General features: G+C 36.2%; 1 protein-coding gene across 5 annotated transcripts; it reads right to left on the bottom strand.

Annotated features, from left to right (window-relative positions):
- Positions 1 to 1,707: 1,707 nt before the first annotated feature.
- Positions 1,708 to 23,166, bottom strand: LOC18448561 (protein SEMI-ROLLED LEAF 2). 5 transcript variants are annotated; one of them, XR_016057441.1, is made up of 19 exons: positions 22,064 to 22,209; positions 21,345 to 21,419; positions 20,049 to 20,164; positions 15,686 to 15,800; positions 15,375 to 15,503; positions 13,542 to 13,589; positions 11,797 to 11,978; positions 11,512 to 11,708; positions 11,095 to 11,387; positions 10,507 to 10,656; positions 9,912 to 10,367; positions 9,630 to 9,779; positions 8,434 to 8,509; positions 7,651 to 7,778; positions 7,187 to 7,343; positions 6,645 to 6,785; positions 6,418 to 6,540; positions 4,824 to 5,030; positions 1,708 to 2,130 (listed from the first exon to the last, which is right to left on the bottom strand). XR_016057441.1 is itself a non-coding variant. In XM_088869382.1 (19 exons), coding segments are annotated over exons 3-19 (2,739 nt in total). In that variant the 5' UTR covers positions 20,051 to 20,164; positions 21,345 to 21,419; positions 23,100 to 23,166; the 3' UTR covers positions 1,708 to 1,980. The 5 variants fall into 5 exon arrangements, 4 of the variants coding, with proteins under 4 accessions (XP_088725508.1, XP_088725510.1, XP_088725507.1 ...); XM_088869382.1 differs by lacking the exon at positions 22,064 to 22,209 and adding an exon at positions 23,100 to 23,166 and having other exon boundaries at positions 7,187 to 7,378; XM_088869384.1 differs by lacking the exon at positions 22,064 to 22,209 and adding an exon at positions 23,100 to 23,151 and having other exon boundaries at positions 7,187 to 7,378; positions 15,398 to 15,503.
- Positions 23,167 to 26,346: the final 3,180 nt, after the last annotated feature.

Here is a 26,346-nt window from a genome sequence, read left to right as displayed (position 1 = left end):
CTATTTGACATTTCATCATGGGTATGATTTCGATAAAATTAAAAACACCAAAATGATGTAGCATTTGATGGGGTATTTGAAATTTGATCAAAAGAACAACAAAATGCTTAAAATTAGATCAAAAGATATTAGTGAAATGTTAAAAAATTATGATTTGATAAATTTGCATCTGTGAAATTGCACCTTGATTCACTGCCAATGCTTGGACTAAGTCCACAATTGCTGTCTTCCTTATAATTTGGACTAATTTTTTGTTAGGGCTTTACCATTAAAAACCCAATATTTCTCTCGCAAATTCCACATAAAATGCAAATTTCTATGCAGGGATAGATTTTGTGGGATCCAAATCTTGAGCCTAAACTTGTGGTAAATGCAAATCCTCATCTTTTATACAAAAATGCTACAATCACCCTTAATTGTTAGATATGTAATAAAATAGTTTAAAATATACAATTGAGAGCACACGGAAGTTCAATGAACTTTTGTTCCTCAAACTTCGTGCAAAGAAACCCCACACCTCCGGAAGTTCAATGAATTTTTGTTCCTCAAACTTCGTGCAGAAAAACCCCACACCTCCTGCTGCCCAAATTCAAATATGACAGCTAAAGATCACTGCAAGCTTTTTTTTTCTTCTAAAGTTGAATTCTTCAGAAATAAGGTTCCAACGCAATATTCATATGTCCAAGTAATGGTGTCCTCATGAGCATTGCCCCATATGAAAATCTATGCACATTTAGAGGGAGAAAGTTACAAAGCATGTGTTTTAAAGTGAGGGCTTGCATCTTAATGTGCATGTCCCAAATAAAACATAAAAAGCATGCACATGCAGAGGTGGGAAGAGGGAAAGTGGAGAGAGAGAACAGTGAAGGCACATAACTGGCAAAAAAAAACACATTCAATAGCATGCATAAGTGGAGCTAGAAAGAGAGGGAAGAAGGCCCATCCTGTAATCCTGAACAAGACATCCAATAGTATGCGTATCCATGCAGGAGTGGGGAGAGAGAGAGAGATCACTGGCAAGGCCAATGATTAGGGGTTGCAATGAACCCAGACCGACTTGGGACCCGAGGGGTAGACCCGATCCAGGTCCGGGTATCGGTCCAAAACTTGAACCCAGCAGGTCGGGTCCGAGTCCAAATCTTGGACACAACTCTATTCAGGTTCGGTAATATTTTTTGGGTCCAAGTTCGGGTCCTAGTATATAAAATATATTCAAATGTAGTTAAGTACATAGATATTTTAATTTTTGGGGTCGGGTCCAATCAGGTCCAATCGGGTTCAGGTCAAGACCAACCAGACCCGACACGTTGCCACCCTATTAATAGTCACTAGAGAGAGAAACAATTGAGGGACAAGGCAGATGAATAGAGCGAAAAACAATTAACTGGCAAGCCCAATAGTCACAAGAGTAAAGAGAGAAACAGATGACTGGCAAGGCCAATAGTCAGAGGAAAGAAAGAAGAGGGATAGAGAGAGAAACAAACATAGAGAGCATTATCCAAACAACACATCCAATGGCATGTATATGCATGCACAAATGGAGAGAGAGAGAGAGAGAGAGAGAGAGAGAGGGATGAAGGCTCAAAGGATCAACAGGCAGTGCCTAAGGTCACAACTCACAAACCCACTAACTGAAATGCCCTGCCCATCAATCGAAGCAATCAATAAGTACTGCTTTAAATAAATTTTCCACAGGAGATTGTGATATGCATAAAAACTTATCGATTAAGATGTTTTGATGTATAATTCTAATTTCAGGGTATTCAAAAAGCTTTCACCATATACATAGTTTTTCTCTACAAGCCACCTTTGGCCATCTCACACAATCACATTTAATTTCAACAACACTCATAGATATGAGACAAAAAGTACAAATAATGAATTAAAAAATGATTATAAATAGGGAAAGAAAATATTACAATTCATTTTAGAAATCGGAGATTCACGATATTACATACACATAGGGAGCCGACAATTCAACTAACACCCAGCAGCTTTCAAGAATTTGTCAAATGGGCTCGAAGGCGGCAGCCGGAAAGATTGCTGATATTCACTTGAACAAAACAGGGAACAATCGACCACCATTCGTATTTCATCTGTCTCTTCTAAGCTCCTAGTATCATATATTTTCTGAAATTACAGTGAATGGCATTAAAAACAAAATAAGCCATAATCTTTAAAATATCAAAATACAGATGAGAGAAGATTGAAAAGTTTATTTCCCGATAAATATAAATAAAGCAAAGATAAATGACCAAAAGGAGGTGGGTTGTGTAAGGTAGACAGTCAATATAAAACTTTGCCAAAACTTTCCATAAATCTTGAATCTATGTTATTTAATTATGCTAAAAGCATTCTCCATAAGCGACGTGTTATACTGGAACCCGGGTATAGTAAGAAATGAGTAAGGGTTTGCTAGGGCGTTCCCAATAAGCGACGCACCATACCGCCGCCCTATTACGGTGAAAAATAAGCAAAGGTTCCCATGGTATTCTGGATGAGCGCAGGTAAAGAAGTTAGTCCAAGATAATAGAATTCGTCAAGCCATATGCGATGTAGGAATACTTACAAGTACGAGCGTAGAGTTTTGTAGGTACAAATGAGACGAAGGGGAGTAAACATAGCTTGTCTACAGGTGATGAATTTAAAAAATGAGAAAACAAAATTATTTAGGGACAAATTAGTTAAAGAAAGAAAATGGAACTTTGAATATGAGGTCAATATTATGTAGAATGAGATGGTTGACTGTATTAAGAAAGTGGCAAAAGAAGTTTAAGGGGAAACTTGAAGGAAAAGAATGTTTGATAATGATACTTAGTGGTGGAATAATGAGGCTCATAGGCCATTAACAAAAAATGATCATGTTATAAAACTTGGCAATGTAATAAAATCGATCAAAACTTAAAAAAATATAAAATGCTGAGAAAAACGGTAAACAAATAGTAAGGCTAAACTTAAGACATATCATAATCTATACAAATAAGACACGGCGAAAAAGATGTCTTCAAATTAGCAAAAATGATAGAAAGGATCAAATGGTCTTGGTAAAGGATAAAGAAGTCAACGAGAGGTGGAGAGTTTATTTTCAAAAATTATCAAATGACGAACATAGCCGACCTTAATTAATTGAGAAAAGCCTATGATGATGATGATGATCAAATGACGAAAAACGAAAGAGGAGGTCATAGACACATTCGTAGGATTAGGATATCAGAAACGAAAGAAGCTTAAAAGATGATGAAGCTAGGAAAGGCCTTAGGACCATATGGTGTCCCAATAGAGGTTTGGGGAGATCGGCAATAACTGGCTGAGCAAGTTGTTCAACAAAGTGTTGAGAAAAAGAAAATGCCAGACGAATGAAGGAAACGTATTGTGGTACCAATTTACAAGAACAAAGGAGACATAAATTGTGCAAACTATCGAGAGATCAAACTTATGAGCCACAATATGAAAGTTGTGAGAGAAAGTAACTGAGCAAAAACTAAGGCATGAAACAAGTGTATCAAAAAACCAATTCAGTTTTATGCTAGAGAGGTCAACGATAGAGGCTATTTTCCTACTAAGGCAACTGATTGATAAGTTTAGGGCAAAGAAAAAAGACTTCCACATGGTCTTTATTGATCCAGAGAAAGCTTATGATAAGAGTACCTTGAGATTTAATTTGGTGAGTATTAGAAAAGAAAAGAGTCTCTAGATACTATATCGACTTGGTGAGAGACATGTATGAGGGAGCGCTAACTAGTGCGAACAACTCATGGAGATACGAGTGAGTTTTCAGTGACAATAGGTTTACATCATGGATCATACCTTTTTGTCTTAATAATGGACGACTTAATTAGGTACTTACAAGATGAGGTACCATGGTGTTGTATGTTGTTCGCAGATGACATGGTTTTGATCGATGAGATCCAAGGGTTGTCAGCACAAAGTTCAAACTTTGGAGGGGATGCTCTAGAATCTAATGGTTTTAAAATTAACCGAACTGAGATAGAATATATGGAATGCAAGTCTAGTAGTAATAGGAGTAGAGAAGAGGAAATAGTTGAGATTGATAACCAAGAAATACTAATAGAATGCATTTTTGATAACTTGGGTCGAAAATCCAGAAAAATTGAGAGATTGAGGAAGATGTCACACATAGAATTCGAGCTAGGTGGAAAGTCAAGATGTGCAACTGCAGTGTTATGTGATCACCGCATATCAATGAAGCTGATTTATACAACAGCTGTGAAATGAGCTTTGCTTTATGGGGCATAATGTTAGATGATCAAGAAACAACATACACATAGTATGAGCATAGCTAAGATGAGTATGTCGAGATGGACGAGTGGCAAGACAATAAGGCATAGAATTCATAATCAATACAATTGGCAAAACTTAAGTATGGCTCCAATAGGTAATAAAATGAGAAAAAATAGACTTCAAGTGGGCTGGCCATGTGCAGCATAAACCAAGTAAAGCACCTGTTAGGAGGTGTGAGTTGGTTCAAGTGAAAGGCTGACAAAGGGCAAAGAAGTAAGCCCAAGAAGACATGATTGGAAGTAGTGAGAAAATATATGAGGACTTATGGCCTCATTGAGAGTATGGCCTTTAATAGAGCAGATGGCAAGATTAGATTCGCATACTGACCCGAAATAGTTGAGAAAAAGCTCTAATGATGATAATGGAAAAATGAGCCTTATTTTTGGAGTGTGCATATAATTCAATTTAGAAAGAAATCTATTTGTTCAATTTGTTTATGGGCTATTTTAGTAAATATCCAGTTGTTTATAGAAGCTGAATTTGTAAACTAGAAAAAGAATGATCTCTTTAAATGATCTCACCTTCTGAGGAGAGGATAGGCCTTTTCTTTCTTCATATTGTGGCAAATCACATAACACCAAGTCTTCTTGATGCTTGCCATTCATAAGCAAAGACATCTTCTGTTGTTTCCCCATAACAAGGGCCTCACACTGCTCCTTCATTTGATCATAAGGCACAGGCGTCATGGAAACTGGGACACTTGCAACTTGTCGGGCAGTTTCAAGAACCTGTGAAAAGTTTTCAATTGGTAAAAGACAATAGATAGAATTTATTTATTTTTTCCTGAAGAAATTTACTCATTATGCAAGCAGAGATATGTAAATTTACATGGACTGAATTATAAAAAGCAAAACCCCAGTGCAAATTTTACAAAAACTAAGACCTCATATATCCATAGCCAAGGTAAACCAGTGACAAAATTTCAGCTTGATTCCACATTAAGTTAAGGCATCTGCTACTGGGATAAGTTAAAAGACGTGTACTTGATTGACAAGAACATGCGACTCGTGTAAAAGTTGGTATGATTGCTGAAATAAGTTTGATTTCAATAATCAGAAACGAGTTCAATTTCACTTGGTTTAGTAGAGACTACAGAGGAATCAAGTTTACTTAACCAATGAAAGAAATTAGTATCATTTTGAGGAAAAAATCTTAAAAAGATTTGATAAAACCAACAAGAAGTTAAAATAGTCACATGACCACCCAAAACAAACTAGTAAAATTAGTGGTTTCCCAAAAATGATGTTCCTTTTTATGGTGAGCAGGGGGTTTGAAGCAGCAAGTTCGAATGCGAGATATGCAAATAGTTTGGCTGGGGGCGGGGGAAGAAGAGAAGAATCCTAGACCTTTCAAAGAATTTCCTCTACAATTACTCGGTCTATGCTAATAATTTTCTTGCCAAGACTCAAGTAGGTCAGACTGTAAACTGTTATGGAAGGTTGGCTGTGTTTGAGAAAACCCATGAAAAACTTCACCAATAAAGAAGAAAAAAACCTATAGATCACCCTCTTATACCACAGTTGGAGAATTCATAGTAAGTATGTCTTTGGAGTGGATGGAGAAGTTTGGTATCCCCATTTTCTTTGTTGTGCAAGTGGCATTATAGAAAAGACACGGGAGGAAGCTAAATGTGGACTGAGAATGGCTAATCAGCTTGCATCCCAAATCTCCATTTGAATGTGCTCGTTGACATCTCTCAACAAAGAACATGAAAGATTCATTCCCATGATTTCCCTCATTTAATTAGGCACTCAGATGAGAAAGAATTACAAAGGCATGCATAACCTTTTGTCAGAATTATTCATTTCAGCTTTATCCTATGCTAGAACTCAAAAAACAATCGATGTTGTGTTACAAATTTCAACTCAAAAGTAATCCAAAATGTGATAAAACTGTTAAAACATTTTAGAGAAGCAGTTGCATCGGACAGAGATTTGGAATAAATCATGCATTCTAGTGCATTTTATCAGAATAAATAAAATAGATCATCATCATATGATAACACAAAAGCTTCAAATTTCCATTTTAATCACAGCAGACATTACATATTCAGATGTCCACATTATAACCAATATCCATACAAAAGGAGCTCGGAAATGAAGCAGTAACACGTACCGACTCAATCAATTGATTGACATTTATCACCTCAGAGTCTGAGAGCTGTGTACTGTCATTGATTTGGTTTCCAAACATTTCCAAGGAAGCATCATCATCTGTGCAGAAAGATGTAGACATGATCTGCATCAAAGAAACATTAGACCTGTTAGAAGGACCTTAACAATCCACAAATTTAACTCGTGGAATTTCAGAATGCAAACTTTTAACCAGAGGATATGCATAACCTCATCAAAAGGCTTCTGATCTTTTGAAGCAGATGGGGAGTATGGCCAGGGGGTCTCCATGAACAACTGTGACCCCAAAGGATATGCATCATCTGGTGCAAATTCCTCCAGTAACTGTTGCCTTATGCTCGAGGACTCGACCTACCCAAATAGTATTTGATAATGAAACAGCAAATTATTTGATTCACAGGTATGAAAAGTGTACGATAATCCAATGGACAAGGGCAAATCATAGTCCATTGGCTCATCACAGCCAACGACATGATGGATGGGGTCAAAAGAGTGGCACCCACCATTGGGGTCATACTGTTCTGGTGTGTCCCATGCTCAACATCACCATCTATCATCTCATTGGATGGTGATGAACCCAACAGACAATGCTATTACATGGTACATTGGATCATAATGTGATTCCACTCCAAGTATGGCTCATCTACAAGTTTATATTTCTTTAACATCATTTAGACTTGGAGTACAAAATGTTCAGCGTATCATAAATAAGGCAAAAAGTAAGCAGCAGCATGGCAACCCTAAGAGGCTACCTCTGGCAAAGATCCCAAGTTGTTCATAATGAGGGAGACATAAGATTCCTTTGAATGTTCCTCTGTGATTTCAATTGCAGAGAGGGATTTCAGTGCAGCAGAATCGTCTTCCTTTGATCCATAAACAGGTTTCCCAGATGGGACAACAGCCACCAGCCTGTTCTCTTCCACCAAGTGAAGATAAGGATCAAGCTGTCACATGAATAGACACAACCTTGCAAGATTACATACGAACTATCCAGCTCCAACTTGATCAATTCATTCAAGAATTTCATGCCTTTAATAGGTATCACTTTAAATCTTAAACTCAAGTGCAGGAGATTCATAATCTCCCAAGAAACATCTTAGATTCCAATGTAACTAAGTCCCAGTTTCTCATTGATCAATTGGCACCACCACATGGGAATATTCAACTAGAGTGTACAAAATTGCAATATTTACAACCAAGAGAACAAGTTACCTACCGTTCTATCTGTAAGCAGTGCCTTTAAAATACGAATTAGTGAAATAACACTGTAAATCCTTGCTAGAGATATAAGCATACACGTTGCTAATGTAAAGAGAGATCGTCGACGAGATGGCTGTAGACCACCTGCAAATGATTATCAGAAGATGATCAGTATAAAAAAGTTATTGGAAAGGTCACAAAAAGAGAGAGAGAGAGAGAGAGAGAGAGAAGAGAGAGAAATTACATGTATTGGAGGACATAACATCCTTCCTGTCTATCATAATCTCAATCTTTGTTACATTCTACTACAAAGAATTCTAATTAACCTCAATCAGGTACAACCCATAACCATGAAATACCCTTTTATCTTCAAGGAAAATACACCTGTTTATACTTTTATCTTCAATTTGATTACATCTGTGCCAGTTGCATTCCTCAGTTGTCACCATCAATGAACAAATGACAACGACAGTTTGACACATATAACATAATGTAACATTTATATAATTTTTCTTCTAAATGAATTGCAGCGAACTAAGATCATCAGGATGTAGACCAAACTTTCCATCTATACAGGTTTAAGTTAATACGTTCCAAGAATGGATTCAACATTTGCAACGTTACAAGAATGGATTCAACAATTGCAACTACCATATTGTGGCTATAAATGCACAGAAATAACAAAAACAAACTTAGCAGGAAAAAGAAAACAAAAAGAACAAACTTTTAATGCTAAGAGAAACCATCTAAATGGAGTATCAAGAATACCAACAAGGCTCAAATATTTTGAGTAAGATACCTTCCCGCTCAAGGGAGATACTCCTCAGAGAATATGCAAGCTGAAATGCTCGAACTAGAGTCTCATGACTTGAGTTCTGCAAACACGCACATGAAACCATCAGATGAAGTTGTCTTATTAAATCACTATATTTATACTTGAAATTTTCATTACCTCACAGATCTAGCTATTCACATTTTGCCATATGATAATATCACCATACTCCAAGAAAGCAAGCTGACGATTTATGCTTATTTTGGGATCATTATAACAAGATACCACGACAACATTTTGCAAGGCAAGTGATGAATAATGAATGGAATATGCAGATGACTATCCTGGAATCTGGCTAGCCATGACGTTGTTCAAGAAGTGGAAGAGCAAAGGGAGGAAGATATAAGGAGAAACAAAATGAGGATAATTTTCTTTTTTTTTCTCCGATCATAAAATGAGGAACTGAAACTAGAAAGTAAAGCAATTGTATTATTGAAAAAATGGCAGCTGGAAGAATATCTTTGTGATGAAGGAAAATAATATTTGTTTTGGTAAGAATAGTTAAGAAAAGTGTTCATAAAAAGTAGAATGACACCAAAATCAAAGTAATTCCAGTCATCTGACAGACGCCACAATAGTCAAATATTTGAGACTAACAATGAATCTCATATAATGGAATGTGAACGTGTGGGTTAGAGAGGTGGTGTTGTTTAAATTCAATATATTTTATTTAAGGAGTGTAGACCTACATTGTTAATCAAGAGCTAGGAAAAAAAGACTAATTTAATTTCTAGAAGACTTTGGGACAATTATTATTTCTGGCTACTTAATACAAGCATGACCAGGAGAGTAGAATACAGAGCACATTGAACAATTAAATCTTAAACTATGGCTATGACTACTTTTTTTTCTGGGAAGGAAATCTTGGGTGTGCTCTGTTGTGGAAAGGATGCCAATCATCTCAGTATCATATAAACATTTTACAAAAGGCTTGATTCAGGTTAGTCCCGGAAAATGTGTGAAGCAAGATTTTGCCCATTAGGCACTTCCACCCATGTCTTGAATGAATATGCACAAACAAACATGATGAGATCAAGTGGACATAAATTGAAAGGGCCGTCTACCAACATCCAAATAACAGAAAGAAGACTTCCAAAAGCCAAAAAAAATGTATAATCAACTTATTGGTGGCCAACTAAAGACACCAAAAGCAGCACTCTCACCTTCACTAGAGAAAGCAATAAAATGAGGTTGTAAGTATGAGCTATTGCTTCAAAATTTGCAGGAGCATTTTCAGGGAATACTGCTTGAACCCATAAGGATGAAAGCATTAGACTCATTTGGGGGCTGCTCAATCGAAGTGAAGTTGGCTCCTGGAGAAACATAAAAGAAAAATAAATAAAAAACAGATATCAAGATAAGAGGAAAGCATCCGCAAACTCCAATGAGGAAGAACTAATTTAGCAAAATGGTAAATATCTTGGGAAGAGTTTAGCATATCATACAGCATCCTTCTCAGTCTCAGTAATAGTTCCTCCATCTGTCACCAAACGTGGAGAAGATAGCTTCATACTATAAGATCGACTTTGAGATGGATGAGCTGTGTACAGTTTTACATCATTGTTCACCTTTTCGTTTCCTGCATCAACACCCAATTGCACCAATTTCTCTTTCATTCCATCTTCCATCATATTACCTTTGTATTTTCCTCCCGGCAATGCACCTAGCTTGGAAGATTGTTCTTTTACGATCATTTCAAAAAGACCAGCACATGAAGAAAGGCCAGGGACAGTTGTTGAAAGTGGTCCGTTTGGTGACTCTGAAGAAACTGACCCAATCTGAGGGGCAACTGAAGATGGTAAAAGCACCACAGAAAGCACACGATGAGCTCCAACACGTGTTTCATGATCTGGATGGACCATTGCCAACAGTAACTGATGAAATAAAGCTTCAGGAAATTCCTGATATGCACAAAGAGAAGTATCTTATCAGTAAGCCTAAAAGTCCAAAAAGACAAGAATAGATAGTGAGAGCAGCAAATTTCTATGAACTAGCTATTCAAAATTTCTAAAGCCCGAGGAACTAAGCAGTAAAACTTGCCTTACTGTTGTACAATACATTAGGAATGAATGCCACTATTTGTGTAGTACGATAAATCGCTGAAATTGTTGTTCTAGCAACTATGGTTGAAGTTGAGATATTCTCCAGCATCACAGCTACCATATCAAGGATAGGCCCAAGATCTCCTACCTGAAAATTCGATAAGATGGTCTTTTAAGGGAATAGTGAAAAGATTTCACCCAGATTTCATCTATTACAGGAATGGCAAAAAGAATAAAATAGACTCCTGGAAACATGACTATTCCATCCTACCCAACTGTTCATAATATCAGGAGTTCATGGTAGACTACCAAATGCTGAGTGTGTTTCTATTTCAAATACATGAAAGTCATGGGTTATAAATATTTCACGCAACTGAATGTAAATGTGCCATAGTATTAGAAAAGCATCTAGCAGAATTAGAGATCTGGAACCATAATGATTATATTCTTAACAAAGAACGAGACAACTACCCTCCAGTTGAATTTCTGTTTGAAATAAAAATCTTTTGTCCACCTTTTAAGTAAAAAGCTGCTTTATGTTATGAAGACTGGCTAAAGAAGAAATAAAGATAAACTTCAGTATAACCTTATTTGCCAGCTGTATAAGGCACTCTTCCAATGAAGACTGAAAATTATGGTTCCACTTATTGATGTCATCACCTAAATTTGTCGCCTCAAAAGAACACTGCATGCTCTTGCGTAAATGTCTCATCAGGTCACTGATTGCACCAATAATTGCAACTGAAGCTTGGAGCTTTGAGTACTGAGAAAGACGGGTGGTAACACCAATAATGTCAACCTGTAGATTAGGTTCTTTGGCAACATTTTTGTGATCAAGATGCTTGATTAAAAGAGACAGCAAAAAGTGGGTATTTTGTCCTGCATTTCAGACAAAATTTACTTAAGTTCTGCCCTTATGACAAAATAACTGGAAGTGCATAATTAGAAACTATGGAACAAATTACATACTAAGATAAGTTAAAACTTCATAATCCAATCATACCCAATTTTTCCATCAACAAAAGCATATCCAACAAAACCATAAAAGCAAGCCCATTCTGAGGCGACCAATGATTTCCTTTATCAAAATAGCGAAACAAAGGTTCAAGGACACGCCGTATGGTAGTTGCTTCTTTGGATAGCTTTGCCATATTGTGCAAGCAAATTCTTGACCAATATTTGGGGTTTCCCACATCATCCCTGCCAGATGGAATGAATGAATAAAACCTTTGATGAATTGAAAATGATAAAGTACATCAACTCATATAATAAGGCACCCATTTCACACTTGGCATGAGCAGTCTGTGGCAAAGATGGAACATTCTCCAGGAGCTCTGAGATGGGAGGAGCATTGTCCCCAGTTTTGAGAAATTCCAGCACCTTATAGTCAAGAGAACATGGCTTATCCTGATCGGATTTCTCTGAGCTTGTTTGGAAAGATTCATAGTTCTCCAAGATCACAGAGACAATCTACTTTGCAAACCAAAAAAAAAGGGCGAGTTAGAGAAATACTATACAGAACCAGAAGAAACAAACATATGGAACTAAGCAGTAAACTTGGTTAATTATTGTTTAGCAAAACAATAATGTGAGACAATTCACCAATTAGCAGTAAAAAAAAACACAGAAAAATAATTCCAGGTAGATTTATTCCAATAAAAAGTTATAGAAAAAGAAACCTTAGAATAAACATTGTTCCCTCCTCCCAATGTCTAAAATGAAACATGCCCTGAATAAGTGGCAACAACTGTTCCACACAGTTTTGACCTATGCATATGAATTATTAGAATTATTATACTTGAACTTGGAATTGAATACATAATGTGCAACAAGGATTGCTGACAAATTTTAGAATTTACCAAAAAAGAAAACAAAAAGTCTGATAGAAGTTAGGACATTTAAAGCCCATATTGTCTAGCTTAAGCCACCCTCAATGTAATATATAACTCACTGGAAATGGCATAAGAGCCGACTACTTAGACTCAAGTATAGCAATACGCCTCATATTACAATCCCCAAATCCCTTATGAGCAATCTGCTGAAATAGCAAACCTGTAGCTAGTGAAAAATATTGGGAGAATATGATATTGATCCATAAAAAATTATTCCATTTCATGGTAGCTCCAAATATTATACTGATCCATAAAAAATTATTCAATTTCATGGTAGCCCCTCCCTTATTTTTCCTGTCATGCTGCACTAAAACTTAGAAAATTTATCATCCCACCCCTCCTCTTGTTCTTCCCCTCATTTTCTTATTTTTACCTCAATAAGTGCCCTAAACAAAACATAACTCCTTTGCAAGTCCTCCCTCTTTTGTTGTAACCATATCTCTCCACATATCTCTCAATAAACCTTATCTCTCTTCCCTATCCCTCCTCTCGTCAGTGTTGAGAACTCTCTCTCTCTCTCTCTCTCTCTCTCTCTCTCAACATGGACGAGAGGAGGGAGGGATGGGGAAGAGATACAGAAGATTTATTGGGTAAGAAATATAAATTTTGTTAAGGCACTTATTTGAGGTAAAAATAAGAAAAGATGGGAAGAGACGTAATGAGGGGACGGGATAATAGATATTTCTAAGTTTTAATGTCGCATGATAGGAAAAATAATCGAGGGACTACTATAAAATCAAATGATACTTTCCCAAAAAGTTCCAAAAAATATGCTTTAAATATCCATTAAATGGGCCAAAATTAGGTCCTCCAAGCTGGAAATTCCTGAATCTCAATTCCATATACCATTCCTTGCATCCATATGCATAATTATCTTGAGCAATTCAATAATGAATCTTCTAACAAATTAATGAAAGATTAAGTTGCAGTATTAAAAGAACATGCTGATTTATTTAAATCAATTCTCCAACTCAAATCCGCCAAAATAAAAATTTGTGAAGCTCTTGTCCTGGGAGTTAACAAGAAAGTTGAATGTTAAAAATTGACAAATTTGGTCGGGGCCCACCTAAAGGTAAGTAGTGGAAAGGAAAGCAGTGTACTATACTAATCAACAATATAGGCAAGTTATTTGAAGACTTACATCATCAAAATCCACAGAAATATGAGAGCATTCACCCATAAACCACACCTGCATGTAAAAATAAAACTGCATAAGCAATGTATAGGGATATTAATTACTCATAGACTCAAACTTCTCAAAGATATGAGCAATGATCAAATGCAACGGTTGTATCATAGTATAATGCAATGACACTTCTAGAAAACCATGTCTGTGGTATTTGTATGACCCCAAATTTTGCACACAGTCTCTTCATCTCAATAATCAATCCCAAAAAAAAAAAAAAGTTCAATTTGAACCCTAGATATGGTCAAAATGAGTCCCCTCCAAAAACGAATCTAGACCATTCATTTTGTGAATTTCAAGATCTTAGCCTTTATAAACTCCAAATCATTTTTTTCTTTTTTAACTTTGTTCATCTAATGATAATAAAGCCATTCAAAAAAAATTGGAAATGAAAAAATCCTTCTAAGGCCTAGATCTAAGCATCTCACCAAAATAAACGACCTATGTTAATTGGGCTAAAAAAATACTTTCTAGGTTGTGTTTTCAAATTTTCTTTTTTTGTGATTATTCATTCGAATGAAAAGAGTGTATATTTCAAAATTTGGATCAAACAAATGGCCATAAGATGGTTTTTTAAGGTTGTTGCATCATATTACTTTACAACGGTTGCATGAAATCATTGCTCCAAAGATATTTCAAAAGAAAACATTACAAAGATGCTAATACGAATTGAAAGTGGGAAGTGCTTATGCATCAAGAAAGCACCAATATATGGTCAATTTAAGCTCCTCCATTTGAACAATTGACAAGAACCAAAAAATGGAAATGCTGCAAGAAAAACATTTCATGGACTGAAAGTGATCACGAAAATAAGATCATTCTAGTAAATAGCAAGATTGAGGAAGTCATGTTGGCATGTAGAGGACAGCATGTACCTGGAAGAGAAGAAAACATTTGAATATAACAAAAGAAAATTTAGTCTAAAAAGAAGCATACATGTTTTCAAATGGCATTTATGTGGGAGAAGAACAAGAACCATCCAGAAAACGCAAAGGTCAAAAACAAAATTATATGACTACAGACAAACCATTAAGGTGCAAACACCTATAATTCAGGCTGGAGAAATATTAGACATAAACTAGAGGTAAGTCATCATACATAATAAGTGTGTAAAGAATTATAGAAACATTAACTTGATCTGTAAAGCACATGAATAAGGATATTGTACCACCCAATATGGCAGATTATAAGGACATCTAACCCAAGAATATTCAGAAACCACCCAACATAGCAAAAAATTCATATTATAATATTACTAAATGAGGCACATATACGATTTCACAAAGTTAGGCACTCCACCTTCCTTCTTGTGGTAGTTTTATCATATGAGAATCCAGAAACTCCCATCCATTAAAAACTTGGTACTTGGGATAGGTCCATAGTGACATCATCTTACTATCAAGAATGGAAGTTACCTTAAGACGGGGCCTAGAACAACCATGGTATACATCCCTTTACATGACAACAATCTGTAAAGTGAGCTGTGTAATATAAACAATTCACTGCTTCCTATAGCCAACGAAATGGTAACATGGATTATGATGGGACTAGCCAAATACCAGTGGAAATTCTCTCTATGGTTCTTCAAGAAAAAGATTCTGATTGTTGAAGTTTCCACTTTGTATGCGATTATAAATTATAATACATTCAGTTTGATAATAGCCAAATAAAAGTTCCATTAGCAAGCACATACACACATTGAGAAATGTCAAAGATGATTAAGAAAACATAAATATGCTTGCAATAGTCCATTTAAAAGCAATACAGAAAAGAAAGAAACAGGCATACCATGAAAGCTATAGCTTGCAAACCTGCTGAACGCAGATTGTGAGCCCTTTCATCTTCCCCCACTTCTTGAGAGAGTTGACAAAGTTTAGGTATGAGGCCTTCTAAGTTGAACATGTATGTGCCATCCACCTATTTCCATTCAACAATTAACTAGTGAGGAAAGACATTTAGATGATCAATGAAGAAACTCTCCAACAGCTGGACAATAGTACAATCCAGCAGTCTATGCTGACAATTCTCTGACATAAATAGTACATAGAGACAGTAATAAATAATCCCAAAACTAATCCAAGAAGACAAGCGTGATATACCTGACTATTTATGAAGTCAACAAGAGTATTGCAGCCTAAAATGAGCATTTCATCTTGTTGCGTTTGTTCTAAAAGGGTTCGTATGATGCTCAATAAACTACTGGCAAAGAGTGGCCTGAAAATCAAGCAAGTTGACCTATTATAATCAAGGAACTAGATATTCATAAACCAAAAATTAATCAAAAACACATCACGAGATTTTACAATACAGCATCCATTTATAACCAAAGAATCAGGTATTAACAATATCAAAAACTATCATATAACACATTAGAATATTCTTTCACAACTAACAAATCTGAATAAAATGATTATACAGAGAAACATTATGCTTCTACAAGGTTAGCCATCGGATCCATGATTTCAATAATGACTATCATTAGATAACAAAAGAATAAGCAACGAGAATCTATAATATTAGGAATCCAGATGATTGCTAGAGAAAAATGTAAGCAAATGCTAAAAAAGGTTTCAAACCCAAATTCTTCAATTTTAATCATTAAACATGCAACCAACAAGAATAAAACATCGAGAATGTGTTTTAGATTAGCTTACAATTGGCAAGTGGTTCCCATGTAATGGTGAATCCACTTCTGATTGAGAGAAACATACCTATAGAATGAGAAAGCTCATTTCCCATATGTTTCCCCATGATTCAAAAAAATTGAAAAATTTCTATGTTTTCTTTCAAATCATATTGCTCGGGATGCATTTCCCACCTTGGATGAACACTTCCAGCTTAAATGACTCAGACAATAAGAGTCAAGCTAGTCACTCATGCTAATAGGCTTGCCATGTCAGCTCAACAAGTTTCACCGTAAGCCACCAAACTCTGCGGCCACAACTCATCAACTCCTTTCGTTCCCAGAGTCAAGGCATGACTGTATGACTAGGTCCCTACAGGATACATAAACTCATAATCACAGAAAGGGATCCCAAAATTTGGACCCTTGGAATTAACTATTGCTAGAAGTTTTATCTGCCATTGCAATTTATAGAAAAAGATTGATACCTCCTAGCCTTCCCCATTACCATCTCAACCCCTTGCCTCAGTTAACAAAAACTAGTAGGATGTGACATAAACTCATAATCTCAGAAAGGGTTCACAAAATTTAGACCCTTAGTAGGATGTGACATAAACTCATATCTCCCATTGCAATTTATAGAGAGATTGATACCTCCTAGCTTTCCCCATTACCATCTCAACCCCTTGCCCTCAGGAACAAAAACTGGTAGGATGTGTCTCTGGGAGCAAGAGCAGGGTAGCACACAATCTCTTGATCCAAATTGCCGAAGGAGAATTTATCTAACAAGGATAGGACTCTCTAGGAGATAGCACAAGGCAGGACACAATCTCTCAATCGAAAAGGTGCATTAGTACGACCAGATAAGGGCAAGAGTCCCAAGGAAGGCTGATTGGAAATTTTGGTTGCTCTGCTGTACCTCCGATTGATCATTGGACACTCCAAATGGGATAGGTTCCATCATGGTCCCATTCACAAGACTTTTCACACTTAGTATTGCAGGAAACACTTGGCATGATTTCATTGACTCCAATATAGGAACTAGTGAACAAGTTCACTCAGTTTTTATCTTGTACTCAGAATTAGCCACCTAAGTGTATCACATGCAAAAAGGAAGTAACTCAATGTCACAGAGACTGATTTTGGTTACGAGGGCCAGAGTTCTAGAATTCTTGAGCCACCCTTGCTTTCGTCACAACTTATGCCTAGGGCTCGGCCTGGGCCATACCTGGCCCAAGTCATCCAAAATTATTTTGGCTAGACCCGGGCTGAGCCTAGATCTAAAAAACCACCAACTGAACCCAAAAAAGCATTAGGCCAAGCTCGAGCCAAAATATATAAACCCATAAAAATATAAATTGTATAAATACATATTTTATAGAATTCATATAAAATTGAAAGAAGATTTGAATAAGATGAAGATAGGAAAGGCTTTAGGACCAGATGGTATCCCAATAGAAATGGTATCCCAATAGAAATTAGAAAGTGCATGGAGGAGATTGGCATTGACTGGCTGACCAAGTTGTTCAACAAGGTGTTGAGAACAAAGAAAATGCCAGATGAATGGAGGAAAAGTACTATTGTACTTATTTATAAGAATAAAAGAGACATATAGAATTGCTATCGAGGGATCAAACTTATGAGTCACACTATGAAGATGTGGGAAAGAGTGATTGAGCAACGACTAAGGCATAAAAAGAGTGTATCAGAAAACCAATTCGGTTTTATGCTAGGAAGTCAACAACTGAGGCTATTTTCCTACTTAGGTAACTGATAGAGAAATTTAGGACAAAGGGAAAAGACCTCCACATGGTCTCTATTGATCTAGAGAAAGCATATAATAGAGTACTTCGAGATTTAATTTGGTGGGTGTTGGAAAAGAAATGAGTCTCCAGATACTATGTCGACTTCGTGAGAGATACGTACAAGGGAGCACTAACTAATGTGCAAATAATTAGTGAGAGATGAGTGAGTTTTCAGTGACAACAGGCCTACATCAGAGATCAGCATTGAGCCCATGCCTCTTTGTTTTAGTTATAGATGACTTAACTAGGCACCTACAAGATGACGTACTATATTGTATGTTGTTCACAGATAACATAGTTTTGATCAATGAGACCCAAAACGATCCCAACACAAAGTTAGAACTTTGGAGGGATACTCTAGAATCCAATGGTTTTAGAATTAGCCGGACTAAGAGTATATGGAATGCAAGTTTAATATTAATAGGAGTAGAGACGAGAAAGTAGTTAAGAATGACGGTCAAGAAATACAAAAAAGAGTGCGCTCTCGTTACCTTGGGTCGATAATCCAGGAAAATGGAGAGATTGAGGAAGATATTCCACATAGAATTAGCGTCGAGTGGGCGAAGTGGAGATGCTCAACCAAATTTTTATGTGATCGCCGCATGCCAATGAAGCTGCAGGGCAAGTTCTATAGGACAGCTATGAGATCAGCTTTGCTTTATGGGCGGAACGTTAGGCGATCAAGAAGCAACATACCTATAGGATGAGTGTAGTTGAGATGAAGATGTTGAGATGGATGAGTAGCAAGACAAGAAGGGATAGAATTCGAAATAAATACCTTTGAAAGAACTCCGATGTGGCACCAATAGGTGATAAGATGAGAAAAAGTAAACTTGAGTGAGCTAGACATGTGCAGCACAAACCTACTACAACACCTATTAGGAAATGCGACTTAGTTCAAGTGGAAGGTTCAAAAAGGGCATCCCCAAAGGACATGATTGGAAGTAGTGAGAAAAGATATGGGGACTTATGGCCTCACTAAAGGTATGGCTCTTGATAGAGCAGAATGGCGGAGCAGGATTTGTGTAGCAGACCCCAAATAGTTGGAAAAAGGCTCCAAGGATGATGATGACATATTTTATATATAATACATAAAAGTTTTATATATAATACATAAAAAGATATTATATATATATATATATATATATATATATATATAGATGTATTATATATACATGTGTATATATATATATATATATATATATATATATATATATATATATAGATGTATTATATATACATGTGTGTATATATATATATATATATATATATATATATATACATATGTGTGTGTGTGTGTGTGTATAAATTTATATAAATATATATTCTTTTTTGGATCAGGATCGGGCCGGGCAGGATTGACCCCGGTATGGCCTGAAAATAATTCTACAAGGACCGACATGCGGACCTTATTTGTGGTCTCGCCAAGCCTGAAAGCCCGTGGGCCAGGCGGCCCATTGGCAGCCCTATGCATTGAGTAGTTTCTGTCTACTCCAATAAGGAGAGCTTATATTAATCATATCCTCCGAAAATCGAATACAAGAACATTGCATAACTACAACATAGTGACATTTAACTAGGGAAAACATTGAAACCATGAAAACATGAATGCACATGTAGAAAGTCCAACGACTTGCATTTTTTTTTTTTTTTTGAACAGCAAAGATCCAACAACATTGTCGGTATAAAGCAAGGACTTAGGACATTATCATATATAAATGAAAAGAAAAAAAAACAACAAAAAAAAAGATAAGAATTAGGCATAAATTTTGATTATGATATGCATCCACATTTTATATAGAGAGATTTTGGCACTGTCACCCTAATGTCCAGAACTTACCATTGTTGAAATGGTTTTCAGCAAATTAACAGCCTAACAAGGGCCAAGGATCCATGACTTAAAATACTAAACCAGCTTTTAAACACACATTGAGACACGTGCGCAATCATCCAGACGAGTATATAACTTAAGACCCAAGAAACATAATTCTCTACAAACAGGGAAAGGAATAATAACATTTCAAAGGAACTTACATTTGCTCCTTTGATGAAGCTAGCAATTTTCTGTAAATGCATAGAACAACTTTTACCGAACCAAAGTGTTCATTTCGCAGTTCCCTATAACATCTTTGCTCAAGGTATTTTGTAATCTGAAACACGCCAGAAAAGAAATCACTTAGTTACCTTCACAAATATAAAGACAAAGAATCAAATGAATATCAAACAAAACATTTAAGAGCCATTCATAAAGAAAATGCTTACTGCATGCAGCAATATGACATGCGCCAAATATATACAAACTATGATGACCGCAGTATCCTAAACTATTTCCCCTGGGACTAACACAAACCCTCCTCCATTAGTCTGATTTAACTCATGAAATGATGTATGATTCAATAGGTACCATAAAGACCTCCAGCACCATTATGTCAGTTTTACAGATCAAACAATGTCTTTGCCTCCAATAGTGTGCACCCTATTGTACCATCTAAGCTATCAAAAGTTCAAACACAAAAGCTCAAAGCACCATAAACACAAATAAGTTTTGATAACCTTGAAAATTTTTAAAAACAAACAAACCACCAACAGTGCTACAACAACTGATCAACATTATCATCATGAAAGGACTTCCCTTCAAAGAAGCCAACCTAGTGTTGAACCTCCCCACAACCAGATCATGCTAGACATGACATAAAAAAGCAGAATCATTTCATCGTACCATAGCTACATCTTGCTCAAGTCAAGTCAAGAAAGTATAGCAATACTATTCAGGCCACATGGATATGAATGCTAGTATATTAATCAATGTATTAAGCTTCAATCATATAGATGGATGCTTCCCTTTGCTGACTTTATTGTCTATTGAAGCTATAGAGATAAAAATGAAGGGATGTTGTTTACTACATACTGCACTAATAATATGACATTTTCAAACCATTTCACAAACAGCTAACTACTCCAATTCCATGACAGATATGCCCATTATGTTCAAGATAAGTGTAAATCAGTACATCAATAACTCTCCATAAGCTCTCTTTGGAATTCTGATGGAATCTGGTGCATTAGCGTTTGTATGACTGCCCACTCTCTTCCCATTTCAATTTATTGTCTATGGGTAGACTCTCTTCTTGCCTTTGCATACATAACTTTTCAAAAGAGAAGAGAGAGAGAGAGAGAGAGAGAGAGATCATAGCCTAAAAAATCTTAAGTCAGTAGATGTCTCGCCCAATTAAAGGTCAATTGATGAAACATACTTCCAACATATTTGTAAATGGTACATGAAAGTGAAGCATGCATATAGCAATAAACAAGTAAATTAGATAAATAAACCTTTGGGATACGAAGTGGATTTTTTGCAGCATATTCGCACAACTTGCAAATCTTCCTATCATTTGGTTCAGCATCCTGCACCACACAGATAATACACACAAGTGAATTGACAAAATTGTGATGATGTAAATCATAATGTGAAAGGGTTATAACACAGGTCTATAAGCAGGCATTAAAAATAACCATGAATCAAAATGTATATAAAATATATGTTTCGAGACCAAATTTGTGTGATCTCCTCAAATTTCTTAAATGTACTAACAAACCCAATAATTTTCCCATTAAATAACCAAACAACCAAATTGGGTTCCTGATATGAATTTAAAAACTCATCAGAAAGAGAAACTGAAAGAGCATTGTCATGCATATTAACAGCCAATACCAAATAAAAAAAAAGTGCGCCTACATCAATGCTATAGGATGATTTGAAAACTAAGACTGTGCAAATGATTAAAACTGAGACTAATATAGAAGGCATATAAGATATAAACCGACTAAGCAGACAGAGGTGCACAATTATTACATGCTAAACATAGATATGGATAGATAGATATAGAGAGAGCATCCTCAAAATTGAGACATAAGAGGGGGAGAGAGAAAGTTGGAGGAAAATAAGCACCAGAAACGGACATGAGAAATAGACAGAGAGAGAGATTGATCATTCTCAAAATTGAGACATGAGGGAAAGGATTGGAGGAAAATGAGCAAAAAGGATAGACCTGAGATCGAGGGAAAATGTCGGCCAAGAGCTTTTTGTATCGCTTCACTGGTTGGCGAGAGCGAGCTCGCAAAGAAGGGCAGAAGAAGCAGAGGCTGCCGCAAACCGGCAACACTCGCCTCGACATAACCCCCATTTTTTATTTCTCTGTCCCCAATAGTTATTGTTCCTTTAAAACTCTGCGGGGAATTTAGTTTTCCTTGATACCTTTTAAATTTTCGACAAAAACCAAGGAATTCACCTTCTGCTTGAGTCTGATGAATGTATCATTTGGGACCAGCCTGAATTCAAAAATGAATAAATAGACAAACAAAACAATTTGTAAATTTAGCATTGAATACGAATTCATCAGCGAAGTCTAGGATTTTTCATTTTTTTCTTCAGTCTGAGAGTTTAGGAGACCAGACAAGACCAAATCAATGAATGAATTAAATTTAATGCAATGTTAGATAGGAATTCCGCGGTTTCAGATAAAAATTGGGAAGACATGAAGCATAAGTGTTACAGTGGATTTTAGGTTTCTAAACAAAACTGAGAGATTGTAGAATTAGAGGACAAACCTGCAGAGAAAAAAAATTGTTAAAAAAAAAAGCATTCAATTATGTAATATCGTCATAAACATGAAAATGAAAAAACAAAAAAAAAATATGTAAAAACAAATTATCACATTATAGAGTGCATAGTGCAGAGTTGAATAATTCAAGAGAATCCTCTCCAAAAAACTGAACAATTCAGGAAAACTAGTGAACAATCGCTATCAACAGGGTTTTTGAAAACGAAAGACAAATAATCGTCAATAATTTCTCGGGTTTCTCAAAACCTCAGAACATAAAGCTGCACGCACTATAACTGTAAAATTCGATAAAAACCCATAAAATTGCAGATAAATATTTGCATTAAAAATTGAGATGAAATTCTAGATTGAATTGAGAAATTTGGAATAAATCCACAATAAAAAGCGAAATTCATGAACAAGACATAATTTAAAAAAAATAAAAAAATCAAATGACATAGGTCATTTTTTTTATTATTATTACCTTCTAATTGAAGCCTCCAGAAGAGGCGCAGAGGCTGCGAATCCCAATGGCCTTCTCAGGCTTGCAAAAGGTGTAAATAAGGCATTAAATTATAAACAAATAAAATTAAAATTTTGACCAATGAGAATACCCCTGATAGTTTAACTAATTTCGATAGAGCACTTTAGGAATCGGAAATCTCCCATGGGTGTAAAATCAAGTTTCAATGGAACTTGAAGCTCAAAAAAACAACCTACAGATTTTACAAATTGGTAAACACTTAGTTTTAGAGCGAAGTGAATCGTCTATATAATATGACATAATGTACATTGTTTTTAAAGCTTGGAATCTTAGATTCTTTTAGGAAAAAGTTTATATAGAGCCTAGGCTCTAAATAATCAAGTTAAAGCTTATCTTAAAAAATTTATTAAAAGAGGTTATATTGATGCTTAAATACCCTTAAATTGATCACCTCGATATCAAGATACATGGCCTCGGGAAAAAATTGGATTTTAAGTTTTGAAAGTAGTGTATCTTATAACCCATTTTTTCGACCCTGAATTTTTAAATAATTCAAGTTTTCATAGATCTACTCCATCTACACTATTTTTTAGGGAAAAATACAAAAAAAAACTCCAATATACACTACCTACACAACTTATCCCAACCAATCCTTTGCTCTCACTTTTTTCCCCACAACAACCTTTCTTCGCAAAAAATTCCCTCAACCCCAAAGGAATAAGAAAAAAAAGACTAAACTACCATTTTTTTACACGCCACACAGTGTGTTTAGTGCCCCAGCAATATATGAATGCGGTACGGCGATACACATCCTAGAGACGTTTCGTTCCGACAGTCTATAAAGACACTTCGGCAATAGGGCTTCTGGAACCACATCTCTCCGGTAATGTAATAGCACGATCCGGCATTATATTCAATGCTTCAGTAGTAGATGAATGCACTCCTACAGTATACCTTCTGGAGACATTTCGCTCTGGCAGTCTATTAAGGCACTCCGACAATAGAGGCTCTAGAGCCACAGCGCTCCGGCAGTGCATATGGAGATCTAGCATTCCTTACAAAGTGCTCCGGTGCTCTATACATACGCGCTCTAACAGTATGTTATGGACAGTTTGCTCCGGCAGTTATATACTGCGCTCCGGCGATGTATTACTTGGGCCTGATAGTAAGCGCCAATTGATTTTTTTTATACATAAAGGGTATTTCCGTCCAAAAAGTAACAACTTTTTACCTTTGGGGGCTTTTACGAAGGAAGGTTGTTGTAGGGGAAAAAGTGAGACAAAGGGTTGGATGGGGGTAAATTGCGTAGATAGTGTATATTGAGGGGTTTTTTTGTAATTTTTCATATTTTTTGAGCTCTAAATTTTATAATTAAAGATGAAAATATAATTTAGGGCTAGTCAAAGATTTCCAGTTTCCCGATACTATTTGAAGGTGGGCTCTAATTTGATTGTTTAGAGCCTCGGCTCTATACAAACAACATTGTTTTTTTTTTTTAACAATCATAATAGTCAAGACCAAAATGATCAATTTAAAGGTTTTCCAACTCCATAACTATAGGGGTGGCAATAGGTCGGGTCCGGACCGCCCGAATCTAGACCTGGATGTGGCCCCAAAAAAATGATAAGGTACCTAGACCTTGACCGGAAAATATAATGTGGGACGCAAAAAGTATTTCATATATTGGGACCTGAAAAAAAATTACCGAACCCAAACCCGATCAGACCTAAACCCGAATTATGTTTGGATCTAAGATTTGGACCTCGATCCGACCTGCTAGGTCTAATTTTTTCACCCATACCCAGATTCGGATCGAGTCTGCCCCTCGATCCTGGGTCGGATCCGAGTCCATTGCCACTCTTACATAACTTCAATGTTCGAGGAGTTTTGAAACAAGGCTTTAATATGCTACAGCCCTAACAAAATATTTTCCTTTATTTTCCTTTTTTATGTCCGTACATCATGATGTTTCTCTCTAGGTAATCTCTAGCCTGGTCTTAATTCTCTCTCTTGAGTGTGACCTTTGCTTTTTCTTAGATGGCATTCCTTTCCTTCACTGCATGGGGCTGGCAATGGGCTGGCCTGACTTGAGCCCAACTTGGTCCTAATTCGGCTGGTCTGAGCCAACCCAAGCTCTCTGTCTCTCTCTAAACATGAAGGGTATAGATCTCTCTCTCTCTCTAAACATGAAGGGTATGGATCTCTCTCTAATTGCTCATGGGAACCTTAGATCTAAACATGAGGTGGGACAAATGCCATCTAGATTGCAAACTTTCCATCCAACTTAAAGAATGCTTTTTGGGCAGCTCAATTTTTGTCCTTTGTTTTTCCCAATCCACGTTATGTCATTTGTCATAAATTAATTCCAATGGAACTTATTAATGGGCAATAAGTGTTTGGTGAGTAGCTCACTATTGCATCCACCTGATTTTAGCGGTGGCAACGGGTCGGGTTGGTCCCCGACGAATCTAGACTCAATCGAACCCGATCTAAAAATTAAAATATCTATGGACCTTAAAAACCTGAATAGTATTCGAATACAAGATTTGGACTCGACATGACCCAGGTCCATTTTTTGGACCAGATCACGTCTACTTTCGGGTAACGAGTCCGGTCCATTGCCACCCTAACCTGATTTTGGAACTCCCTATCTATGTGTCTCACATCCATGATTTTGGAACTTCTTTAACATTTCAAATCAAATGGAATAAACAGAATGAATGGTCCAAAAAAAATACCACTTTTAATGCTCAAATTTTAGTTTTTGATAATTCATGATTGTGATGATCCAGATGATAGACCTGCTTAGACTTTTTACTAAGAGGCGGATCACTGTAACACGTGTGTCCTCGGGCTTACCTAAATCCCATCCTTTAATTGGTGGTTTGTCATTTGTCGTAAATTAATATTAAAGAACTACAAATTTAATAGGCCACCATGATTCAAGTGCAATTGATTCAGCCATAGCTGAATTATTCATCCATTACACATGCTTTAAACTAATTACCGTGGATTTGAGCAAACCATTTGTTACAATTGTAGCTAAGTATTTAAAGAATAAAATGCAAAAAAATGTATTTGGTGAGTCGGAAGACTCGTGTGTCCACCGTGGATGTCATGGATTTGTGTCCTGAAACATATCTCAAATCAAGATGACTCCATTTCCACCTGAAATGCTGAATTTGGAGTTCAAAAAGCAATGCACATTCAATGATTTTAAATAATCGAAATTAATGGTCCATAAAAA

Source organism: Amborella trichopoda, chromosome 6 (genome assembly GCF_054954075.1).
Source record: "Amborella trichopoda isolate Santa Cruz 75 chromosome 6, AtrichopodaSantaCruz75HAP2 v2.0, whole genome shotgun sequence".
NCBI lineage: Eukaryota > Viridiplantae > Streptophyta > Magnoliopsida > Amborellales > Amborellaceae > Amborella > Amborella trichopoda.
Note: the sequence above shows the minus strand (reverse complement) of the source record. Positions and strands in the feature narration are given on the sequence as shown.